Source organism: Candida dubliniensis, chromosome 4, assembly GCF_000026945.1.
Source record: "Candida dubliniensis CD36 chromosome 4, complete sequence".
Taxonomy (NCBI): Eukaryota; Fungi; Ascomycota; class Pichiomycetes; order Serinales; family Debaryomycetaceae; genus Candida; species Candida dubliniensis.
In genome coordinates, this window is record NC_012863.1 from 920,525 (window position 1) to 946,890 (window position 26,366).

The window sequence follows — 26,366 nt, forward strand, 5'->3', positions numbered from 1 at the left end:
CAAAAATTTGTAGAAGTTTTTTTTTTTTGTTTTTTTTTTACCCTCTTCTTTGTCTATATCTTAATATTCTTTTAAATAAATCATCAACATCTAAATCAAGTTCAGCAATAAATTCTTGTAAAATTGATTTATCTCGAATATATTTATCACAATCATTAGCAATAACATAAATATCAACATTACATTCTTTACTCATTCTTTCAACAAATTCAACCACCAATTTTCTTTCTAAAAAAGTATTATGATCAATTGAATCTCTAATCCAATTTTCCCCCCATTTTTCTAATCTACTAGATATACTTGGTTCAATTTTATACCATTCTTCTAAAATATCATAAACAGTATAAATTTTATTATTTAAATCAATGATTGGTATACCATTATTATTCATTTGTGGAGGTGGAGGTGGTGGTGGTGATGGTCCATTTAATTGTAATTCAAATTCATCTAATGAAAAATTAATAGTATCAGATAATTTTGAAACAAATGCTGGATCTATTGATATATCACGATTTAATGATTCTTGAATATCTTTTCTCATTTTGGAAAATGATTTACGAATGGCTTCAATATTTTTTTTCGTCACTTTTTTAGTATAAATTGGAGTATTACCATTTGATTTGTTATTATTAGAAGTTGTTGATGAAGAAACCAATGAATTTTTTGGTGGTGGTGGTGGTAGCAGTGCATGTTGTGATGATGATTTTTGAGATTTTTGAGATTTTTGAGATTGTTGTTGTTGTTGTTGTTGTTGTTGTTGTTGTTGGGGCAGTGGTGGTACATATCGTGATTGCATATTTATCATTTTTAATGCATTACTATCTGACAGACTAGTATCACCCACATCTGTGCCTGAAGTTGACAGTTGAAGATTTAATTTCAGTTTAAGACTTTTTCTACCTCTCTTGTTTGAGGAATTTCGGGTTAATGGTGTCAAATTCTCCTTTTGTTGCAACTGCGGCGGTGACAGCAACTGTGACTGCTCTAACACATTTTTGTTTGATGAGTTAATTGTAGAAGTTTTCTGTCTTGAATCTAAATTCTCAATCAGTGGTAACACAGGTCCTGAGCCTGATCCTGGGCCTGATCCTGGTATTGGCACTTGTACTGGTACTGGTATTGGTCCTGATACTGGTCCTGGTACTGGTATTGGTCCTGATACTGGTCCTGATACTGGTACTGCATTTGACTGATTGAAAGGGCTAATTTTTCCTTCTGATGAACCATTAGCAGGAGGAGGAGGAGGTGGAGGAGGAGGATCTTGTCCCATTTCTTTATATACCAAATATTCTAAAGCCAAATGTCGATTTGGTATATCTTTATTAGGTAAATGATAAACTAAAAAATTTATTTCTTGTAATTTTGAAAAAGCTGGATCCATTTTTCTTAATCTAATAACTGGTTTATTTGATGAACTCATTATAAATTGTTCTTGATAAAATTCTTTCATTAATTCTCCTGTAACAAAAAAATTATTCAATTTTTTTTTACAACAAAATCTTATATAATGTTTAAAAGTAGTTATATAACGTTTTCTAGTTTCAAATCCAAGATTTAAAAGTCTTGATCTTGCTTCTGAATTAGTTAATACTTCATCATCAAATTTTTTAAACATTTTAATAACTTCTTCAGTATCTTGAGACATAATTCTTTTATTAATTTTGATATTATCTCGATCAACTCTATATCTTCTTTTGGTTTTTTTATCACCATTTTCTGTTCCTGATCCATCGTCTAACATTAATGGAATATCTCGCAGATCAATCTTTTGTGATATAATTGAAGTTATGGGAATACGACCATTGCTATTTCCAGATGATGGTCCTCTTCTTGTTGATCTTGTTGTTGATGGAGTAGATGCCTTTGTGGTTGTAGATGTAGATGTAGATGTAGATGTAGTTGTGGTATTGTTTTTTTTGGAAGAAGTTCTCTGAATATTGTTGGTCATAGGAGCTGTCCAATTAGTAGATAATGGATTTGCCGCAGACATATATTGCATTGATGCTGATGAAGTACTGGAAATTGCTGGAGTAGGGAGAACTGGTCGTTGAGGAGGAGTAGTAGTAGTAGTAGTAGTAGTAGTAGTAGTAGGCAACAGCACTGTAGTTGGGATTGATTGTGGATGTGGATGTGCTGTAGGTAACGTGGCATTAGAATTTGAGTGATTTTGTAAAAGGGGTGGGTGTAGTGGTGCATCGTCAGTCAATAAATGATTTATTTTATGTTTGTTTGGAATGATATTGGTTGTAGATGTTAACACATTATTTGTTGTAGTTTGTGTTTTAGATGGACTGACTAAATTATGTTGTAGAGATGTCCTTTTTATGACGGTTGGAGATGAATTATCAGGATTCTTTCTTTTTCGACCCCTTCTCTCAATTTTTTTAACAGGATCAAACGATGACGATGACGAGGAGGAGGAGGATGACGAGGAGGATGATGATGACGAAGAAGAAGATGCCGAGGAATCTGAAGCTGTTGAATTAGTAATATTAGAATTTTTCCTCTTTCGACCTCTAGTCTCTTTCTTCTTTGTTGGTGTTGGTGATGGTGGTATTGGCTTTACCATCATTGGGGATATTTCTTGAATCCCTTCTTCTTCTTCTTGTTCTTCTTGTTCTTGTTCTTGTTCTTCTTGTTCTTCACTTTCTTGAGATGCTCGTGCAATTGCCGCTCGTTGTTCTTCAATAGGGATAACTTCTTGTAATTCTTTCCCATTATCACTTAATTCCACATCTATGAATTTTCCAGATGATCTTCTAGTGGCTACCATAGTCAATATTTCATAAATGTATAGGTATTCGATTAGACAAAGAAAAAAAAAAAAAAAAAAAAAAAAAAAAAGAATTTAGTAAGGGGTGGTGGTAGGTGTAGGGGTAGAAGGGGGGAGGAAACAAAAAAAAAAGTAAAGTAAAGTAAAGTAAAGTAAAACACCAAAAACCAAAATAGTGTTAAGTATGAAAGAATTAGGGTAAAAAAAAAGAAAAAGGGGGGGGGGGTTGGGAGTTTATTGAATGATGATTATTTCAAGTTGATAATGTTTTGTTTGAAGGAAGGGATGTAAAATGAAAAATGAAAAATGAAAAAATGAAAAAGAAAGGGGGAAGGGGGGGAGGAGGAGGAGGGGGGGGGAGGTAGTGAGTGAAAGAGTGAAAGAGTGAAAGAGAAAGAAAATGGTAAGATATAAATTTAAAACAGAGAGAGAGAGAGAGGGAAAAAATTTAACCTTGCATATTTATATATTTATATATATTATATTATATATTTATATAATGTATATAATGTATATAATGTATTTAAAGGGAGCACAGAATTAACAAAATACAAAAAAAAAACAACAACAACAACAACTCATAAAACCTACCACGACATTTTCACTTTATATATATATATATCTATATATATATCTTTTATAAACACCATACTATTATTATAGTTCAAATTCAAGTTTTGTAATTAAATAAATGATATCCAAAGTAAACGGCCCTTTTCTTTTTTGAGTTGTTGTTTAAGTTTTCCTTTCCAATTGAGGTGAAAGTATTGATATAAAGGGAATATATGGTGGGGAGGGTTGGGGGGTTATTTAAACAAAATAGTGGGTTGTGAAAAGTTGTGATGTGTATTTTATATTGTTAATTGAGAGTGAAACTAGAAACTAATCTGTTTAAGAAGAAAAAGATGAAAGTTCTAGTTGTAGTAAGTAAGTAAGTAAGTTAGTAAGTAAGTAATAATGATGGGAACAAAAAAAATTTGAACCTGAAATTAAAGTTTGGAATATCTATATTTGTTGTTGTTTTTGTTGTTGCTGTTGTTGTTATCATGACAACAACAGGAAGAACAATTTATTGGTGGTATTATTTGTTCGATTAACACATATGAAAGTTTTGATGGGTTTTCAAAGGCTATTTAATATATTTAATAATTTATCTATATATTAATTGTAGTCAGTATATAGTGTAATGTTTAGCTGTTATTTATTGATTCATTCATTTCCAAGACCCAGACCCTTTAGAAAGATATAATCTCCAAAACAATATTATTACAGAATAAATTTTCTTATTTTCCCATTGACAAATAAAATACAGATTTATAAGTTAGAAATATCAAGATTTATAAATTAATTGATACCTAAAAAAAAATAAAAAAAAAAAAAAACTACAAAGGGAATGATTCAAAGAAACTTGACGATATAGGTGGCTGTTTATAGACCCTCAAAACTGGATATTTGGTGGAACCCATTCATGTTGGTTATAATCCTCCAACAACAATAACAAAAAAATTAATGGATGATGGATGATTAACTAACAATAAAGAATAATTGTTTTCCAAAAAAAGCTTTCTCTTTTATACTGGTTAAGACATATATATATATATATATATATATATAAAAATTTGAATATAAGAATCTTATTTGTGTGTTTTTGGTGATACTAAATTACATCTCTTCTTTATCTTTTTTTTTTTTAAGGGGGTGAAAGGGAGTTGAGAAAAATGTCGCAGGCTTTTTAATTTTTTTTTTGTTTTTTTGAATGTCGGCCATTGTTTTTGACATGTTTTATGTTTGTGTAATTTAAATTTAAATTTTAAATTTTAAATTTTAAATTTTAAGGACGCAAATGATGATTGAGATGGGAAGGGTAGAGAGAGGGTAAAGGTTTTTGTCTTGAAATGGGTTTTGTCTATTTTAGGGGAGAAATCTTACTATAATTGTTTGTTGAATGAATAGTACTACTACTACTACTACTATTACTACTACTTACTGAATAAATGATATTTTATATCTTGATATTCTGAAATTTTAAAATGCAAAAGGAGTTTTGTTACTTTCATATGTATAATACAATACTATGCATTATATTAAATTTATTTTCTCCTTCATGCATCTCACATAATTCTGAGGTTGCAGTTGATTATCATCATCATCATCATCATCATCATCATCATACTCTGATCCCCCCCCCCCTCCCCACTCCCCCCCACTCCCCCCCCCACTCCTTCCGTACTTCATGCATGTCATGATGTGACATTTATGTAATTAACTAAATAGTACATGAGAATGTTAATTAGAATAAAGATGATGAAATTGGGAGCACCTATATTCTCCAAATCAAATCAAATCAAAAAAAGAACCCAATGTTAATAAGAATACTGAACTAGCTTTGTTTTTTTTTTTGTTTTTTGCTTTTTTTTTTTTGTTTTTTTTCTTGTTTTGAATGAATTCTTCAAATCCATCGTCAAACTTGTATTTACAATTTATTTATTTATTAACCAATGTATTATTATTATTATTATTATTATTATTGCTTTGAAATGAATAATATAATATAAATAGATGACACATAAATGTCAAGCATTCTGATTAGAAACTTGAAAACTTTCCAATCCTCCTCCTTCCCCCCCCCCCCTCCTAGCCCCCGCTAGCCCCCCAAAGAAAAAAAAAACAATTATTCCTCAAATAACTTTTTCTATACAGCTAGTTAGCTAGTTAGTTAGTTACTAAACCATAATAATAATAATAATTCATTTTTCAAGAATTTTCAAGAATTAAATTATTTCTTGAAATATGTCGTAGTATGAGTTATATATATATATATACTTCTTAAAATTACCTTTACTTTAATTTGCTTATACAAGGATATTCTCATATGGTTGGTTAATTGGCAAGAACCACTTATAGGACTAGTTATAGTTGAATCATCATTCTAGTTTTATTTGAAAATTGTAGCTGCAAATGGAAAGGACGATGAGAGAGTGGATGGATGGAAGAGTACCTGGTGAAATTTCTAAATACCCTTCCTTTCTTTTCTTTTCATTTCATTTCTTTTCTTTTCTTTTCTTTTCCTTTCCTTTCTGGTCCAGGTCTAGGTCTAGGTCTAGTCAATCTTTCACTTTTTTTTTTTTTTTTTTGGTTTTGGTTTTTTGCATAAATTCCTGGTGGAATGTGTGTACGATGCCGCCCAATAAATTTATTTACATCCACCCATCCATCCATCCATCCACTACTACTACTACTACTACTACTACTACTACTACTATTGATAAGTGATAAGTTTCTCCTCCTCTTCTTCCTTATAGATATTTTAAATTGATTATAATAGGATTTAATTTACATTTTTTATCAATTGCCTTACACAAAACAAGAAACAAGAACCATTAATCTTGGCTTATTATATAGTATTTGAAATTATATCAACACTACAAATTTTCGTTAAGAACCCACCCCCCAACATACCCCCCTCGAGCTACCAGTTGTAAATTGATATTAATTCAATATTTAATGGGTTATGATAATTTGTAGAAGTTTCTTTCTATTCTTTCTTTGCATTTTTCTCTTCTTGGAGGGGAAGGCTACAAACCATAAATTAAATTTTAAGAGTTTACTACCAGGTAATAGGTATATATATATATATATATATATATATATCTTTGTTTAAGGAAACTTGAACTTGAACTGATCTCATGTCATGTCATGTCATATTCCACAAATATGTTTCTTTTTTGTGTGTTTACGTGGGAAATGATTTGAAACAGCCGTTGACACATTCACATTCACATTTGTCCCCCCCCCCCCTGCCCTCCTCCCACTTCTTCAATAAGATTGTATATTGACTCCTCCTCAGATACTTGTCAATTCTAGATTTGCTCTTAAATCTTAAACTCTCCTCTCCTCCTGTTTATCGTTTATTGTTTATTGTTTTTTTTTATTTATTTATTTATTTTTTGGGGCCAAATCTAAACAATGCCTATATATTTGTGATTTTATACCATTAATTCAAGAGATTAAAATAATAGAATTACTCTATATCTTGATCTAACTATTACTAATTTAAATATATCAATAATAATAATAATAATAATAATAATAATAATAAAATTATACCTTATTTTGTTTCTTTTAACTAATCATGAATATTTATATATATATATATATATAGATAGATAGATAGATAATACAATTTATAAATATTAATACTTCTTAGTTATTCATTTATTAATTTGTTTATTTATTTATTTATTAATTAATTTAATTTAGCTTTTTCTCGTAATAATTTCACTTCATCATTAGATTTTTGTGTACCTTTAACCGTTATCATATTTCTTAATAATTTATTTTCCATTTCTAAATTATTTAATTGATTTTCTAAATTTATAATTAAATTTTCTAAATTTTGAATTTTATTTTCCATTTGTTTTTCTTTCAATTTTTTTTTAAATCGAAATCTAGCACTTGCAGCAGTATTTCTTCGTTTTTTATCTAATTCTGATGAAAATCCTTGAATTTGATTATTCCCACTACTACTACTACCACCACCACTACCACCACCAGTGGTTATAGATGATGGTGATACACTAGATGATGATGGAATAGGATCTAAGAATGACATTGTTGTATTGCTCAGTTGCAGTGATACCAGTGATCGATGTAAATGGTGGTTACCATTACCATTACCATTACCATTAGTAGTAGTAGTAGTAATAATAGGAGCAATTGTAGTGTTATTATTATTATTATTATTATTTCGAAGAGGTAATTCAGTTGGTGATACTGATAATGGTGTAGTTGTAGTTGTGGTTGTGGTTGTAGCATTTGGTGATTTCCCAGAAGAAAAAGAAACTGAAGCTAAAGCTGAAGGTATTGGATTACCTAAACTAGCTTGATGTTGAGCAACTAAAGCACTCAATAAATCAATTTGATTTTGTGATAATCCTGCATCAATTAATGATGATTTTGCTCCTGGTGGAACTGGAAATTTGGGTAAATCAGTCAAATTGGTAAATGAAGAAGATGGATTTATAAAATTAAGTTCTTCTATTGGTTGATGTGTTGTCAATGATAGATTTGTATGACCATGAGATTGTGAAGCAAGTAATGAAGAAGATAGGTGATGTGGTTGGTGTGATAATGATGGTAAATGAGATTGAAATTCTTGTTGTCTTAATATGTTATTATTATTAAGATCTTCAACGTGGTGGCTTTGGTGGTGGTTTTGGTGTTGGTGATGATGGCTATGACTAAGGCTATGACTATGACCAACTTCATGGTGGTCAAATTCTTGAATATTCCAATTACTATCATTATTATTGTTATCGTGATTATGCTTCTTATCTTCATCGGGAAAAATAAACGAATCATCTGCAAATGCAGCTAAATCTAAACTTAATTGACCATCCATGTCAAGATTAGGTGTGGCAGTTGAACTATCAGTTGCAGTTGATGCATTCCCATTGATATAATTATCAATATACACTAATTGCTCTAATAAAGCTGCTGATGTTGGTTCGTCACTCATAATGATACCTTATTTGTTTGATGTATATAAAAAAAAAATAACAATGTTTCTTTAATGTTATTTACTATATCATTAATAGAATATGTGATAAAAACTGATAAACTGACTTTAACTCTGAAACTTCTTTTTTTTTTGTTTTGTAGGGAAGGGAAAGGTGGATAAGATAAATAGTGGCTATATAAATGATTTTGTTTCTAAATTCAACTTACAAACTGAAATCTTTAAAACCACAGTTTTGTAAATAAATTAGTAATCTTCTTCTTCTTCTTCCTTTTTTTTTAAAAAAAAAAGTTGATTGTCTTTAAATCTAACTGGCAGGGTATTGTTTTTTTTTTTGTTTATGATTGGATAAATTTGGTGCCGTTGATATCCTGATAAAAGAAACGTTATAATTTGGTGAAGAAACAACAAAAACAACAACAACAGTAATATTTTATTTTCAATGGTTACGATTGAAAAGATAGTGCAATAAAACGTGACTTCTCCAAACTATCAATAATAACAATAACCTGCCCTCTCCCTTCAAAAAAAAAAAAGATAAATGAACAATTGCAACTTTATCTTTTGTGTCATAAACATTGTTGTTGTTGCTTTCTTTTCTTCCGTTGGGGGGGGGGGGGGGTTATTACTTAACGGATAATTAATAAGCATAATAGAAACAACAAAAGGTACAATATACTAACAAATAAATTGAGGTGTTTTCATGATACAAATACTAGACAGTAATTAACAATTTGAAACAATAATAATCTTCTTCTTCTTTGTTTCATAATCTTGTTAATGCATATATTCATCTTCCTTCCCTTTGCACTACATTGCAGTTGCCGTCCCCAGATTATCCATTCAACGGGTTAAATAGAGAGGGAGCGAGGTAGAGGAAATATTTGGATAACGAATTACTATGGCGCATGATTAGTTGTTGTTGTTTTTTTTGGGTGGTGAGGGGAGTGTATGTAAAAATTGCAGCCATAGTTTTTGCGTCTTCACGTGAGAACTTGTCAATCCAATTCAATTCAATTCAATACAATTCAATTCAATTTAATACAATTCAATACAATCTAATACAATTCAATACAATCTAATACAAGAATTATAGGGTGAAACTCTACAACCTGTCAAAAAAAAAAAAAAAAAAAAAAGTGGCTTCCCCTTCCGATCGATAAGAATGTGAAAAGTCAAAAAGATCGGAACTTGAGGAAGATATATATGTTTCTTCCATTTTGGGCAACTTGATCCCGTTCTGAAACATTTCACGAAGTTACGGGGGAGGGCGGGGGAGGGGGGATAAATTCACTTAAACATTATCGTACAGTTAACTATACACATAACTAATAAGAAACCCTTAGAGGTTTGACTCTCCTTTCACACATCAACTTTACTAGCAGCAAATTTTATGATTGGTCCTAAGAATTTATTTTTAGGATAAATTGATCCACATAATGGTACAACATTACAACCAATAGTAACTTTAGCTTCTTCAGTAGTTGGACCAAAATCAATAAATTTAACTCCTTCTCTTAATCCAATTTTAATTACTTCTTGCATCATAACAAAATATGCTTTATATTTTTTACTTATAACATGATTTAATCCTTGAATATCTGAAGTCATAGTATCACCTAAACGAAATATAACACATGAAGCAATAATTTCATTATCAACTTTTAAAAACAATAATGAACGATATTTTTTTTCATTAGAATAATTTCCTAAATTATAAATGAATTGCCAATTTGGTTGTAATAATTGTTGTGATTGTCCTGAAAGTTGTCTATTTTGAGAAATATTTTGATTCATATTAATGATTTCTTGACAATTTTCATAATTAAATATATTAGTTTCAATTATTTGTCCATTAGCTTGTTTAAATGAATTATCTTGACTTCTATATTTTATAGCTTTGAAATAATCATCAATACTAGTTTGAATTTTTTGAAATGGTCTTAAATCAATAATATGAGAATTAGGTAATTTAATCTTATACCAACCACTAGAAGTTATCCCTGCTTCAAAATTAACATCTTTATAAGTTGGATCTAATAATACGGTTAATTTTTCATGTTGAGAATTCCATTGAGATATGGCATATAGAACAGCAGCACCACGAGCTACGGGTTTTTTGGTGGCACTACAATAAAAAGTTGATCGTTTAAATGGCCAATGAAATCCTAATAATCCAAATCGAATACTTAAAAAAGGATATTTCGAATTTTTCCCAAACCATTTATTCAATTTTTTACCAATCCAACCTGGGATTCTTTCACTTAAATCAAATTCTTCAATAATAGTAAGTAATATTAATGCTTCAGTATTCATTAATTCTTGATAAAAAATTTCAGTATTATTTTCTAAAGATTTTAATTGTAATAATTTTTTATCTTTTTGATTTTTTTTAGTTAATCGTTTCAATTGATTTTTCGATAATGGTCGATATTCTTCTTGTAAATGTTTAACTTCTGGTGATTCATAACTTTGTGAAGTTGGTAATTCTTGGAATAATAAAGATTCAGGATCTAATTCTTCAAATGCAGTATTTAAATTCTTTTTGTTTTGATGCTTTAGTTTTTGAAGCAGTTTAGAGGTTGTGGTTGTTATTGTTGTTGTTGTTGTTTCATTCTTTTTGAATACTCGTAACACTTTACATGACATTCCTGATAATTTGGCATTCACATAATTTTCCATTAATGAAATGACATAATCACCAGAAATTCCTCCATTATATTTATGATTAATATCTATAAGTTTCCCCCATCCTTGTTTTTGATGAACCGTTAATGAAAGTAAATTATATTCTTCCACTTGATATTCATTAGTAAATCCACCACCACGTAAACGGAAATATCTTGTACATAAGAAAGACACAACCGAAATAATAATGGAACAAAGATATAATATGAAAATACTAATAGGGAACAGGGTATCATTATTAAAATAAATCCCACTAACAATAGTACAACCCAAAAGTAAACCAAAAATAGTGGCAACATAAATATCATAAAAAAAAATCAATTTACCAATGAAATCTTTCAATCGATTTTTTTCATTAATTAATAAAGTAATAATTAATCCAATAGTTGATTGACCAGTCATAAATGATCCCATTAATATAAACCAATTATGTAATCTTCTATTTATTCCATAAGAATTATGAATATGAACAATATTTATTTGAGATATACTAATTCCAATTAAAATATTCATTAAATTAATAAGTCCAAATAAAGTTTGAACTGATGATATATTAGTTGACCACCAAATAGTTAATACTGCTCCATTAAATATTAAACTGAAAAGATTTATTATAAAATAAATAGTTTTTTCTTTAGGAGTAATTTCAAAATTTTTACCATAATTATAATTATGATTATAATTATCATTATGATTATGATTATAATTATAATCATCATTTTCAATATTTAATGGATTATTTAATTTCCCAGTAGATATTACAATAACTTGGAAAATACAAGCTATTAATAAAATTAACCATAAAATTTTTTTCAAAATTTTACAAATTATAATATAAATATATTTTGACCATTTATTCTTATTATTCTTATTCTTGTTATTCTTATTATTCTTATTCTTATTATTACTATTATTATGATTATTAGTGAAATGATTAATATTATTGGTGAAATAAATTTGTTCATAAATAATAATTAAAAATATGAAAACATCTAAAAATAATACAACAATTTTATAGAAACTAGTACCATATGAATTATAAGTGAATTTTGAATATAATATTTCACTAGTAATATTAAATATTGTAGAATAAATGACAATAGCAATAGGACTAATTATCCATATCAATTTTGGGGTCGGTATCTTTTTGATTGTCTTCAATATATATTGTTTAAAATTATCAAGTTTCCCAGATTCTTTTCCTGTTTCTTCTTTGTTGTGGTTAATTTGAGATGTATCATGTTGATGTTGTGGTTGTTTTGATACACTTTCTGGTTCATCCAATGAATCTGTCGATTGTTGTGTGGGCATTGATAGTAGTTAGTATAAACAAATATATGTATATGTATATATATATATATATATGATTCTTGAAGGGATTTCAAATAAATTGATATAATTTGTAATCCCACTTGGTGAAGAATAATAAATGGGAGAATTTACTTTTTGTATTATTGGAGGATTATCTAATTGCTATTTATATTATGTTCAAAGTAAATGGATAATAGGGATTGTGTTTTTTTGTTAAATCAAATATTATAAAGAAAGATATCCAAGAAGAAAAAAATAATCGTTCCAATTATAACCATCTAAAAAACTTAAGTTTAATTATAGATAATGAATGAATGAATGAATGAATGACTTTGAAGTAATTAAGAAATCATAAATAAACACACCTCCTCCACCCCCTCCAAAAAAAAAAAAATGCAACAAGAAAAATGGGAACAAAATTCTACTTAAAAAAAAAAAACTAGAAAAAAAAAAAAAGGGGGAAATTATTATTAATTCTAACTAATTCATGATAAATATATCCCTCAATTTTATCATTACTTGGAATTTATGTACAGTTAATGGTTATTTATCTTATTAATGTTGGTGGAGATTTGAATGTGTTGGTTTCCACCAACCACCACCACCACCACCACCAACCACCACTGCCACCCCCCCCATTTATTAATTATATAACACAAAACTGAAACGTCTGCAAAAAAAAGAAGCTCCATTTTTTGGTGTATATATGTGGACGTTTTTTTTTGCAGACGTTGATTGTGAGCTGATTGGTAATTGCTATTGAATGGGTAAACACATTACAGATATTGATATTTGTTTTGTTTATGGATATAAGGCTTTATCTTTGTAGTATTTCATTCGCAAGGCTTAGTTCTCAACACATTTTTAAATTTATTAATACACTTTTTGGAGGTGTAGTTGATAAATAGTATATTGGTTATGATTTAATTTACTCACTTGACTATTTGTGTTTCTTATTAAGTCCCCTCTCCCTATCTTTTAGTGTAAACAGTTTTTAAGGGTTGAGGGAGGAGCAGTTATTTCTTTGTAGTGGTGGCTTATATTTATGGTGACAAACCATTAAAAAGAAATTTAGTTTAACAGGATGATTAAAAAATATTATTACTATTATCATTACTGTTAGAGATTTTTCACAAAATTCGTAAATTCTGAATAACACGTTTCTCTAACTCAGTAATAATGGAGGGGGGGAGAACTGGTACAATTGTTAGACAAATAACATAAAACTTTAGTCATAAATATGCAATTAAACAAATATAAGAAATGATATCGCTTTTTGCTAGTCTAGTTGAATTCAAACTCATTTTGTAATAGTAAAATAATAGTTCAGATTTATCAAGAGTCATTCCATTCCATCAGTACGACTTTTTTTGTGTGATTGAATAAAATACACTATGAAGGTGTAAGTATCTTAAGAACGTTCAAAACAACACATCATTAGCCTTTAGTTGTGGCTATGAAACATTTTCTACAATCAACACATCTGTGTTAATTGTGTTAAGTATTCTCCATTTTTCTAAAATGATTATTCTGGCTACTGGTGGGGAATTATATCATTTGTTGGTCTTTTCAACTTTTCACAACGGTATCGATATTTTGTTATATAAAATAACGGGCTATGTAAAATCTATGATTTTGTAACAGTTTTAGTAGTCATCGTTATTTCAAATCGCCTTAACAGTTGAAGCAATTGATTTTATCAGCATAACACGTATAAAAGACCTTTTTTTTTTTTTTTTTTTTTTTTATTTCAGAAATGTAATATTTCCCTCCACATCTTATAATGATTAACATATTTGAATTGGTTTTTATAAACACACTTCAACTTTATCTCACTTGTTGTTCTAGCATATTTGCATGTGAATTAATCACCAGAACGATTACTTTCATTCATTTCATTGCTAACACTTTACTAGATCAACTTGTCCCATTGATTTTCACTTCTGAAACCTCCTTAGTTTCTTCCTTGTCTTTAGTTTCATCTTGATCATTTGCATTCAGTTGCCAACGCTTGACCATATCATTCATTAACAAATTCATGAAATCTTGATTGATTATATTTTTACGGAAATTTTCATCTTGTAATAATTTCAAAATATGTAAACAATTAGGATAAACCAAAAATTTGGAATATTCAGGTTGAGTCCAATATTGTAGATAGTTTAAATAATTTATAAAATTTTCATCATTGAAATAATTGTTTTGAGCTAAATAATTGACATAGGGAATATTACTCAAAGACTGGACAAATTCTAACTCAATCTCCCACCTCGTTGGTAATGAGTTTATTAAATTTGTATATTGTTCTTGTTCTTTCTTTTGTTGATCCGTTATTGGCTGGTCTGTTTGAGTGGACATGGCTATGTTTAAGTAATGATGTTGGGTTTAGAAAAAAAAAAAAAACCAGTCAAGGCTGTTTTGAGTGTGTACGTTTTTCTGTTTCTTTTTTTTTTCAATACAAATATGTCGCATTCTTGCTATTCACGACATCAATGCGACAAATTCAATCCCTCCTAACAAGAATTAAAAATTAAAAAAAGAATTAAAAAAGAGAGAGAGTGAGAGCATTAGTTCTGTCCCCCTACCATTGAACTATAAACAACCCCACCTAACCCATGTCATCCACTCCAGTCACTCCTCAAACAAATTCTTCATCAAAAGTGAAAATTTCTACTAGCAGAGAAGTTGCATTAGAACAAGAACTTTCTCAAATAACTAATATTAATACTGTTTTGGAACAGTTTCTTCACACCATTGAAAAAGTAAATGGTGATTTGAATCAAATTAATAATGGTGCTACAAATACCATGATTTTGATGAACAAATGGACAGATATAATGTCACAAGCTGATTTTACCCTTGATGTGATTAATAATAGTGGTTGGATCCCCAATGATGAATATGATAATGAATTTGGAGAAAGACATCAACAACAAGATGAAGAAGTAGAAGAAGAAGAAAAAGATGATAATGATGATGATGATGAAGAAGAGATTGAAGCTAAATTACGTGCTCTTGAACAGGAAAATCTTGAAATTAGTAAAAAAATTGAAAGTCATGCCAGGGAAAAGAATGCTAAAATGAATCGTGCTAGAGAAATTGATAATAAAAGGAAAAGAGAATTGGGTTTATTTAATGTCAGAAAAAAAACAACACGTTAATCAATGGTATTACTTACAATGAAGAAACTAATTTGTACATCATTAACAAGCATTAAGTATAATTTATGAATTATATCAGTCAAAATATTATAAAGAAACGATTGGTTAGGTATATGCGTTTACATCTCAAAGCTTTAGCAACAATATGGCTTCTCCTGTCTTGTTTTTTTTTTTTTTTTGGTTGCACCTGTTTAAGCGCATAGTTCATATAAGCGCACACCTTTAATTCACTTGATCAAAAAAAAAAAAAAAGGAATAATTTGCTTATACTACTATCTTTGAAAAGTGTTCAAACTACAAGATAAGTATAAAATTCCAACATTCTTGCAATGTGATTTATTTCGTTTTTTCTTTTTTTTTTGCTGCTGTTGTTGTTGTTGTTGTTGTTGTCGTTTAAACTATATTTATATGAGTGAAAAATTATCTACAACCATCACACAAGACGCATCTGTCACTGATACTAGTGAACTTGATAATGTCTTGTATTTCATCAAACAGAATAAAGAAATAACTGATTCTGAATCTACTATTGATGCTGCTAAGATAATTTGGAAATTAGATTTCATTATCCTTCCCTTGTTGTGTTGTGTTTATTTTTTACAATTTTTAGATAAATCATTGTTAAACTATGCTGCAGCAATGGGAATTAAAAAAGTCTTGCATAATAATGGTATTGGTAATAACCAATTTGCTAACTTATCAACAATGTTTTATGCATCATATATATTTGGTGAACCGATAATGTCATATATTTTACAACGATATCCATTAGGTAAGTCACTTGGTGTTTGTATTGTACTATGGGGAGTTGTCGTTACTTGTCATTCTGCATGTTCTAGTTATGCTTCATTAATGATAGTTCGAACTTTATTAGGAATATTTGAATCCAGTTCTGCTGTTGGATTAATCACTATTAGTGGCATGTATTATAATAAACGACAACAAGTTGCTAGAATGGGAATATGGTCAATTATGGCTGGTACAGCAACCATAGTTGGTGGGTTATTATCGTTTGCATTTCAACATATACATGTTCAAAAATTCAAATCATGGCAAATATTATTTCTTGTTATTGGATTGATTACTATTGTTTTTGGGTTTTTTGTCATGGTTTATTTACCTGATAATATCGATACAGTGTGGTTTTTAAATAACCAAGAAAAATTATATATTTTGAATCATACTGTGAGACCAAATCAAACTGGAACTAAAAGTTCAAAATTCAAATGGAAACATATAAAAGAATTATTAATTTATGATAAGTTTACTTGGCTTTATTTTTTATTAACTATTTGTTCTCAGATTGTCACTGGTGCTATTGGTACTTTTAGTGTTACCATTACCCTTTCATTTGGATTTGATTCTTATCAATCAGCTTTATTACAATTACCTATTGGGGTATTGATTATAATTATCATTTTAACAGCAACTCAATTAGTATCTCAATTTGGTCATATTACCTATATTATAATATCAATGTTTATTCCAACAATAGTCGGAGCTATAATATTGATTATTTCTCCTAATAAAATTGGGAATATTATGGCATTATATTTGCTTTATAGTGGATCATCAGTAATCACATTAATTTATTCTTGGACAAGTGTCAATACTGCTGGTACTTCAAAAAAAATTTTCCGTAGTGGTATGATAATGATTGGATTTTCCATTGCTTGTATAATTGGTCCTCAATTATTCCAAAATTATAGTGCTCCACAATATCATCCAGCAAAAATTGTTATTTTAATTACTCAATGTATGTGTATCCCTATAACTTGGTTAATTGGATGGTTATGTAAACTTGAAAATTCTAAAAGAGATCAAAAAATCAATCAAAGTAATAATAATAATAATAATAATAATAATAATAATAATAATGACATGCCAGAGAATTTTGAATTTTTTGATTTGACAGATATAGAAAATACTCAATTTAGATATACTTATTAGATATTAATTTTTACTAAAAATTATACCAATGTATAATTTATAATTTTGCTGTACTTTTACATGTTTCTGAACGTGTTAATGATATATTACAAGATATACAAAAACTATGTCTATCTATAATTATATATTTTTTTTTTTTTTTTTTTTAATTTTATCTAATTGTTTCAATATTGTACAAATCTAAAAAAAAAAATTTAATAAAATAAACCAAAACGTTAAACCAGTAAAGAAACAATATGAAAGAAGTGTAGGGGGGGGGTATTATATGTTTTTTTTTTTTTTTTTTTTTCTAAAAATTACTATTCATCATTCTTCTAACATCACTTTTCCTATTACCTGGAAGTAAATCACTCTCCGGTCCATTCAAGTCGCTATGACCAAATTGTTGATATCCGGGACGTGCATTATTATTGATTCTAGGTATTGATCCAGCTGGTTTAAATTTTCTTTGTTTGGTGATTTCCGTCACAGGATTTAACATAACCACTGATGATCTAGCCATTTGTGAAGCGGAAGGTACATTTGTTGTTGATGATGATGATGAGGATGATACATTTCTTTGTTGTGAAGATGAAGATGATGGTTGCTGGTGTTGGTGTTGGTGTTGGTGTTGGTGTTGGTGTTGTGCTGATGAGAAATATCCATCGGGTGGGATAGAATTTTGATGTTGCAGTGGGAATGAAGCTTGTGATTGTATTGAAGGTGAATTTACAGGTGAAGTCCATACTCCATCATTTTCTATTGGAACAAATGGTAATTTCCCCGTAGGTGAAGACGTCACGGTTTGATTTTTCATACTTGGTTTGAAATCAGTATAAGTTTGTAAAGTAGATTTTCTAATGTCTGATGGACGAGGTATTTTCTGCAATGCTGGTAATGGTCTTTTCGATTCCTTAATACGCTGTTGCTGTTGTTGTTCATAATAATTATAGTATTGCTGTTGTTGGATCTGTTGGTACAATTGTGGATCCACTGGAGAACCATATTGTTGTTGATATTGTTGATTGAATTGATCGTAATAATATTGTTGGTGTTGTTGAACAAACTGTTGTTCATCTTGTTCTTGATACACAGAAGATGTGTTACTGAATCTTTTAGCATATTCGGTATCCATTTTCAATTCATCGTTAATCTTATTTGGCACCGGAGGATAGTTTTCATCAATGTCATATTTCCTAGCTGGTACGTTTTCCCCAATGATTTCTTTGTCAAAATAAACTTTATAAACTGATTTCATACGTTTGAGTTCTTCTTGTTGTTCAGGACTTAATTCGTTCATTTCGTCATCTTCATCATCTTCATCTTTTTCGTCCTCTTCATTGTCACTATCATTTTTTAATAAATTGAATGCAGATATTCTTGGAGATCGGGGCTTGGAAGTTGTTAGTTGTTCAGTTGCCGTTGTATTTTGAGTTTCACCTTCAGTTGAAAATGTAAAATCACCATCGTCATAGTTATGAGTGGTAGCTTGCTTGGTATGAGGGATAGTCTCCATGGTGGATTCAGTAGTATTGGTGGCCTGGTCTTGTTGATCATCAAATGGCGAATGAGAATTTTCAGTTGACTGTTCATTTTCCTCGCTAACAAATATTTGTGGAACATCATTATTCACATTAGGAACAGATTCATTTTCATATGACACAACAAACTTCTCTTCTGGTGAAGAATAATTCTCCGATTCATCTGATGTTTCCTCTTGAACACCACGTCCCAGATTTGTCGCATTTGGCTCAACCATGGAAGGATCAGAATCATTGGGAATGTTGGTATATTGTTTACCATCTTTCTTTTTACTTGGACTTTTAACTGAAGAAGGTTTTCTAGAATGACCACGGCCATTTGCTACTGTATTTTTGAGATTACTATCAAGATGCATAGAACCTGATCTTGATCTAGATCCCACATTGGAAGGGGTTTGGTAACCTTGCAGATCACCAAGCTTTCGTGCATAATCATCTAAGGAAAGCTTCGATCCCGTCTGGTGTTGATATGGCAAAACAAAACTATCCAAGTATGGGTCCTGTGGATGCTGCTGTTGTTGTTGTTGTTGTTGTTGTCTTGAGGTCCTTTCGTATTGGTTACCGTATGGTTTGTTATTAGAGTAGTCCATTGGGTATCTAATAGAATTTCTATTATGGAATGGATCTTCTTGATAACCTTTCATTTGAGGATAATCCGGTAACGCGGTAGCCTCTCCATTTTCATCAAAATCTGGATCATGTTCTAAACTTTCCTTTTTATCCTTACGGTAATTTCTATAAAGAAAATACCCAAGAACAGCAACTATAGCAAGACAAGGTAATATAATCGATAATGCAATGGTAACACTATTATCACTAACGGGTTTTTCACACTGATCGGAGTTTGGATGTGTTTTACAATAATCGGATGTTTCACTAGAGTCGTCGGAAGATTTCGAAGCTCGAACTTCTAGTGTCGGTGTTCTTTCATACACGAGATCGAATGTAGGCATGACTAGCAGGAGTTTCTTGGTGGTTGTAAAAAGCGATACTAGGAGGATGACGTTACTAAAAATATGGAAAATGTTCGGGGGGGGGGGGTGAATGAAATCGTGAAGTTGTAGTTAAAAAGCGAATGACAATGTTATTAGGGATGAATAATTCTCTATTTCTTTTCCAAAGATCTGTGAAATAATCTTTTCTTTCAAAAACCCAAACTATTCTTAGAACCAAGAAAATATAACTTAATCAAAAAAAACAAACAAACAAACAAACAAACAAGCAAAAAAGGATTTAATAATAAAAACAACTGGAATAAGTAAACTATCAAGTTATGGTAAAGTAAAAATTGAATATATTGGAGTGTATATATTGTTGTTGTTCATCCAATCAATTAACTTAAGGAAACAGAGGGAATAAAAAAAAAAATGAGAAGAATGAAAGCTTAGATTTCAGTTTTAAGGCGTTAGTCGTGTAAATTGCGTAGAAATTGAAAATTTGAAGAACGCAAAGAAAAAAAAAAAAAAAAATTTTTTTAACTCATTTGAGAATGTCCTGTATATAGGTCTGCGTTTGTTTTGATTTTTTTCTTTCTTTGTGATGTTTGTGTAATGTTATCTTTTTTCCGTTATTTTCTTTCTTTATTTCCCGTAATGATGATTGTTGATGATGATGATGATGGTGGTGGTGGTGGTGAAATGATAGATATTTGGATCGGCCCGTAATATATATCATCTATTATTCTTGCTTCTTTGTAATTATTTTATAGTGGTAAGATTATTCTCTTCTAAGCCAACAAATGTACAACCAATGGGTTTCGTGAAAAGTAATTATGTAAGATTTAATTCGTACCTTTTTTTCTTTAACAACGCGTCACCAACTGAAATGATTTTGTTCAAATCGATACATCTCATTTCATATACATTTAAACGGACTTGCATGATTTAAGGAGTGACTAGTTCTTCTACATTTAGTAAGTTGAAGTGTGGTAACGTGACTAGGCTACAATTACTAATTCCTCGGTCGAGGTTCTATTTTTTCTCGCCTTAATTACACGAGATGAAACTCTTCCCTCAAAGTTAGGTTTTCCAACCGTCAAAACCACACAGTTGTATCACTGGTACCTGTAAAGAAGAGATCGATATCTTCGCTAATAGGTAGCTAGAAATATCAAGAAGGTTGATTTTTGGAATATTATTAGCATAATCTTTTTTTTTCTTTTGTTGATGATGAGTTTTTTATAATGAAAAATATACCAAAAAGTTTCAAAAACTAAATATTTGTGAAATCTTTAATTATATTTTCTTGTTAGAGTTAAGACACCATTGGTTTTTGTTCAAATCTGTGCCTGGCATATAATTGCTTCACTAAACATTTATTGATCTGGAATAGTACAAGCTGTATTTGTTTTCAAAACAAAATATAACTGCAATGATCGTGTTTTTAATAACGCAAATGCAAGTGTGTACCTTTTTCTATTTCAATTATTGGTATCAATAGCTCCTTACCACGTTACATCTGTCTTACATGGCAGTTTTATTATTATATCTCAGTCCAAACAACATTATATGAATGTCTAGATATGGGAGATGTTACTATGGCTTAGACTTCCCTAATTAAGTAAGCGACTATGGTTAGTTGAATTCTAGTTGCTTTTTTTTTTTTCTTATCTCTTGAACTTTTTCATTGATTGTTAAACCCCCCCCCCCCGCTCACCCCAAACAAAATCTATTCCATTGTGGCTATTTTTTTTTTTTTTCTTAAGGACCAAACAAATTGTTTCTACTTGTGCTCCATCCTAGATAAGCAACACTTCGCCCTAGAAATCATACTGATACTCCCCATTATGAATAATAGAAACAATTCAAATTCCGTATCTTCCCATCTACCAGGTAGACTAACAGCTTTAATTGTTTCAATATTGGTTGCTCTTGCCTCAGGCACGCCATATTTATATGGGGTCTATTCTCCACAGTTTGTAAAACAAGTGGGCTTGACCACTTCTGATTCAGCAACAATATCATTGGCAACAAACTTGGGTTCAGGAGTAGGTGGACTTCCAGGAGGATTAATAATTGACCATTTTGGTCCCCAGAAGAGTATATTATTGGGATCAATTTGTATATTTATTGGTTATTTTGCCATGCATAAAATTTATGAAACCAAATACGACAATTTATTAATCATATGTATTGCCATGGCTCTAGCAGGATTTGGATCCATTACTTCCTATTTCGCCACATTGAAAGCATCACAGTCTAATTTCCCTAAACATAGAGGTGCTGCTGGAGCTTTTCCCGTTAGTGCTTTTGGGTTTGCTGCTACCGTGTTTTCAATTATCTCAGCAACTTTTTTCAAAGGAAATTCAGGAGGATTATTGGAATTTTTATCTATCTTTTGTGGTAGTATGACATTTTTAGGGTCTTTTTTCATTCATATTTATTTAGATCATCACGATCATCGTGAGACAGATCCTGAAATGTCGAGTCCAGAATCCGTGTCGTCTCCTTCACCAAACTATTACAGTATTGAATCTGATACTTTGAGAAACCCTAGAATAGAGGAAGAGTTATCCTTACTTAGTGAGGGAAATTCCGTAATTGAACCACCAGCAACAACAATGAGTAGACAAGATTCATTGCAAGGATCTATTTCATTTTGGGGGATCGGTCAAAGAACACCCAGGGAATCTATCAGTTTGCAAGAATCAGAAGCCAACAACATTATTGAGAGTCTTCGAAATGAAAATGCACCTAAACAACAACAACAACAACAACAACAACAACAACAACAACAAGTTCAACAACAGGAAGAACAACAAAAGGACCACAAAAAGTTATGGTTCAATTTTATTCCAGTGCCTGATTTTCTCCACAAGGAAAACGGGAGAATATTTGCCATTCATTACTATATTGTCTCATTGGCCAGTGGTATTGGTCAAATGTACATTTACAGTGTAGGATTTATTGTCACCGCACAATATTATTATGGCAAAAATAAGATTGAAAATTTGACAAAAGAAAACAGTAAGGATATTCATCATGACCCAAATGTTGATGATACAGTACAAACTTTACAAGCCCTTCAAGTCTCAATAATTTCCATTGCATCATTTCTGGGCCGATTGTTTTCTGGATTCTTGAGTGATTATATTTATAAAAAATGGCATATTCAACGATTATGGATTGTTCAAGTAACACTTGTATTTCTCGCATTTGGACAATATTTAACTATTCAAAATGTGAATAACCTACATCTTGTTACCCTTGCATCTGCCCTTATTGGAGGAAGTTATGGACTTATATTTGGGACATATCCAGCAGTGATTGCTGATCGATTTGGTACTCGGCTGTTTTCTACATCTTGGGGATTGGTGTGTACGGGACCTTTGATTACATTATGGATTTTAAATAAATATTTCGGTAAATTATATGATGCTAACACCGATGGTGATACGGGAATTTGTTATTTGGGGAATGGCTGTTATCAAGGTGCATTCGAGTTAAGTCTAGTTCTTTGTGGTATGACATTTGTGGTAACGCTACTTTTGATATATATACAAAGAAAGTGATTTTCTGGTTGCTTCCCCAAAGAAAAAGTAATGTAATCATTTCATATAAATAACGACATATAAACATTAGAATAATTAGAAGAAAAAAATTTGTGAAACTATATACATAAAAGTAGAAGAAGTAGGGGGTGGGGATTATGTTTGATAGAATACCAATTTTACTCCACATAATTAATACTTTCCAAATCAATTTCCTTAAGCAAACCTTGTTGACGTTCTACTTTTGTCAATAAATTTTTAAAGAAACCAGAACTTATTTCTGCATCTTTAATTACCTTTTCTAATTCAGCCTTTTCGTTACTTCTCTTGTCAATACTGGTTTGGAAATTATTCATCACTTGTCTTGCTGGGTAGTTTAATACTTGACGACACTCACGTGAGATTCGAGCCGAGTTTTGATGGGCATAGTCCAAATCACCAATTTGTTTCTTGATTTTTCTAGCTTGGTTTCTGGGCAATGCATTAGGAATATCACTCAAAAGATAATATAATGTGATACCTGATATTCCAATAATTACTGGGATAGCAATCTTTTTAACCATTTTGGGAGTCACATAATGTGAAAATTGGTACATCTTGTGTACTAACGCACCAGTAGTCAAAATTTTACTCGATGAATAAAGTGTATGCAAAGTAAGCTGTGATGGTAATTGTTCCTTAAGAGTCACTGCATTTTGAGGTATCGACGTCAACATACCAACTGGATTAAAATAGGATAATTGGTATTTGGCAGACTTGACAAATTTCTCTGGTAATCCAACAAATACTAAAAACGATTCAATCGAGGGATCAAAGAAATCATTAATTTCAATGGTATCATCAATTGATTTTCCAATGGTATCTCTTCTTCTAGTAAACATCAAATCTGAATTAAATACCTTGTCATTCAAGAACTCTTCATTTAAAGTCTGTTGTCCGTATTTGATAATCTCGTCTACCCTAGTTGAAGTAACCCTCTTGGCCACTTCTTCACTACGTGCAACCGATTCCAAAACTATATCGATCATTGCTAATTGGGTCTCTTTGGCATATTCAAACAAGTACTGGAGTCCAGGATATTTCACTATTGGTTTATCTCCCAAATTGTTTACAGTAGTCACAATTTCCTTATTAGTTTCGTTATATACCTCAGTGCAGGTAGATTCAATCAACCCATTAATGGTATCACCTATTCTCACAGATTTGGTCATTATGTCATTATACTTTGGGGCTACCTGATTATTCAATTCTTGAAGTTTGTCCACTTTTTCATCATGGTAGATTTTCTCGTTGATTTTAGATAATGTCTGCAAATCTAGTAAAATATTAAGCAAATAATCCTTAACTGGTAATAATTTGGAAATAGATCTCTTTTCTAAGAGAAATTTTCTCAAAGATGCTTCTAATTGGTCGAAATCAGGATGATCATTGTTGTAGTTGTCGTCATCGTCAGGATCACCGTCATCCCCGTCATCCCCACCACCATTTTCATTCAAAACTTCACTTGAGCTCACAAAATGGACAAACTCTTTTGCATTCTTATAAGTGTCTGGAGATAAACTCTTGATCTGATCTAATATTCTTCTTTTGCACTTTTCTTTATCCTTGATATGATCAAATCTATTGACAACAATAAACACATATCTTTTTTCATTTGCAGCAGCAGCAATAAACTCCTTTGCTGACAATGTGAAATGATTTTCTGCACTAACAACAAATACCACCAAATCAATTTCCTCTTGGCGTGAAAACACTTGAGTCGTTTGATACAGGTCCATGTTTAATCCGGGGGCATCAATCAATTTAATATCTATAACCCCATTGTGCAATAAGCTTTCTTGGAAGCTACGATGGTCTAAAACGTAGATTTTCAATAAGCTGAATCGATCACAATCATAAACCAAATCCTCTAGACTCTCTAATGGATAAACTTCAAATGTAGACTCATCACGAATGTTGTACTCTTTACCGATGGGAACCGCGTGCACTTCCTCTATGCTATTATTTTCCTTTGATGCATCTATGACTTCACAAAATACTGCAGTACAGGGCTGTTGATCTTCAGGTAGAATCTTTCTTCTCAATAAAGCGTTACAAAATGTAGATTTCCCAGCATTTAAGTCACCAGTAACAAATACTTTTGATGTAGTGTCATCAATTCTGTCTTTTAAATTTAATAAATATTTAACTTGTTGTAACAATTTTTTTTCCAACAAATTGGCAATTGATTTTTTATCCAAGTTGGCCATGGTATTGCTGTTGTCGCCATGCCCGGACTTTAAACTGATTTTTAAAATCTTGAATTCTGGTAGTTCCTTTGTGTCAGTTTCAATTTTGGATTTATTTATAGACTTCAAAGTACTATTCTTACGGACTAATGCCAAATGCGCCTTTGCCGAGTTTAAGACAACATTGGCATCATCTTCAATCTCTGTCGGATAAAATATAGGTCTCTCTTTATTTTCATCTTGTAATTCAGAAATCAAATCAATGGTCTGGTTGATAGAACTGTCTAATGCTATTTTATTATTGTTGTACTGCACTTGTTGCAATGATGTATCGATTTGTTGACGATTGCTGCGTGTTATGAACCCACGTTGTGAACTTGATCCCTCTTCTCCATCTATCGGTAAAGGTCCATCACGAGTTAACGAGGACTCTCCTGGAATATATACTAAACGAGAAGGACTAGTTGACAAAACAGAAGCATTCGTTGAACTAGCCTGATCATTCACACTGTTATTATCGGAATGAGAATCTTGATCAATCCTCTTTTCAGGTTCTAGATTTGGAAAATCGCCCATCTCTTTTTTAAAAAAAAAGTAACCTTGACTAAAATAAAAGATAGTTATATACTGTTGAACTTTAAAGAAGTCAGCTTGAAAGAAAAAATATCGATGTTACTAATAAGTGTAACACTTTTAAGAAGGTCTTTCGATAGTGGCACTGGTATTAT

General features: G+C 30.6%; 9 protein-coding genes across 9 annotated transcripts; 3 read left to right on the forward strand and 6 right to left on the reverse strand. All coding sequences in view use genetic code 12, as the record gives it.

The window, feature by feature from the left end:
- Positions 1-37: 37 nt before the first annotated feature.
- CD36_43850 (conserved hypothetical protein) lies at positions 38-2,773 on the reverse strand (the record flags this gene model as incomplete). Its single annotated transcript, XM_002419997.1, has 1 exon — positions 38-2,773. One exon carries the CDS (start codon positions 2,771-2,773, stop codon positions 38-40), a length of 2,736 nt encoding a protein of 911 aa, XP_002420042.1.
- A 4,246-nt stretch (positions 2,774-7,019) lies between these two features.
- On the reverse strand, positions 7,020-8,291 carry CD36_43860 (bZIP transcription factor, putative; the record flags this gene model as incomplete). The annotated part of the gene is made up of 1 exon (XM_002419998.1): positions 7,020-8,291. One exon carries the CDS (start codon positions 8,289-8,291, stop codon positions 7,020-7,022), a length of 1,272 nt encoding a protein of 423 aa, XP_002420043.1.
- A 1,362-nt stretch (positions 8,292-9,653) lies between these two features.
- CD36_43870 (conserved hypothetical protein) lies at positions 9,654-12,290 on the reverse strand (the record flags this gene model as incomplete). Its single annotated transcript, XM_002419999.1, has 1 exon — positions 9,654-12,290. The coding sequence occupies one exon, from the start codon at positions 12,288-12,290 to the stop codon at positions 9,654-9,656; it is 2,637 nt and encodes an 878-aa protein (XP_002420044.1).
- Positions 12,291-14,207: 1,917 nt separating this feature from the next.
- On the reverse strand, positions 14,208-14,648 carry CD36_43880 (subunit of the RNA polymerase II mediator complex, putative; the record flags this gene model as incomplete). The annotated part of the gene is made up of 1 exon (XM_002420000.1): positions 14,208-14,648. One exon carries the CDS (start codon positions 14,646-14,648, stop codon positions 14,208-14,210), a length of 441 nt encoding a protein of 146 aa, XP_002420045.1.
- Positions 14,649-14,905: 257 nt separating this feature from the next.
- On the forward strand, positions 14,906-15,451 carry CD36_43890 (DASH complex subunit, putative; the record flags this gene model as incomplete). The annotated part of the gene is made up of 1 exon (XM_002420001.1): positions 14,906-15,451. One exon carries the CDS (start codon positions 14,906-14,908, stop codon positions 15,449-15,451), a length of 546 nt encoding a protein of 181 aa, XP_002420046.1.
- Positions 15,452-15,859: 408 nt separating this feature from the next.
- CD36_43900 (transporter protein of the Major Facilitator Superfamily, putative) lies at positions 15,860-17,401 on the forward strand (the record flags this gene model as incomplete). Its single annotated transcript, XM_002420002.1, has 1 exon — positions 15,860-17,401. One exon carries the CDS (start codon positions 15,860-15,862, stop codon positions 17,399-17,401), a length of 1,542 nt encoding a protein of 513 aa, XP_002420047.1.
- A 289-nt stretch (positions 17,402-17,690) lies between these two features.
- CD36_43910 (uncharacterized protein YHR149C homologue, putative) lies at positions 17,691-19,874 on the reverse strand (the record flags this gene model as incomplete). Its single annotated transcript, XM_002420003.1, has 1 exon — positions 17,691-19,874. The coding sequence occupies one exon, from the start codon at positions 19,872-19,874 to the stop codon at positions 17,691-17,693; it is 2,184 nt and encodes a 727-aa protein (XP_002420048.1).
- A 1,832-nt stretch (positions 19,875-21,706) lies between these two features.
- Positions 21,707-23,431, forward strand: CD36_43920 (transporter protein of the Major Facilitator Superfamily, putative; the record flags this gene model as incomplete). Its single annotated transcript, XM_002420004.1, has 1 exon — positions 21,707-23,431. One exon carries the CDS (start codon positions 21,707-21,709, stop codon positions 23,429-23,431), a length of 1,725 nt encoding a protein of 574 aa, XP_002420049.1.
- Positions 23,432-23,589: 158 nt separating this feature from the next.
- CD36_43930 (mitochondrial integral membrane protein, putative) lies at positions 23,590-26,214 on the reverse strand (the record flags this gene model as incomplete). The annotated part of the gene is made up of 1 exon (XM_002420005.1): positions 23,590-26,214. The coding sequence occupies one exon, from the start codon at positions 26,212-26,214 to the stop codon at positions 23,590-23,592; it is 2,625 nt and encodes an 874-aa protein (XP_002420050.1).
- Between the last annotated feature and the right edge of the window lie 152 nt (positions 26,215-26,366).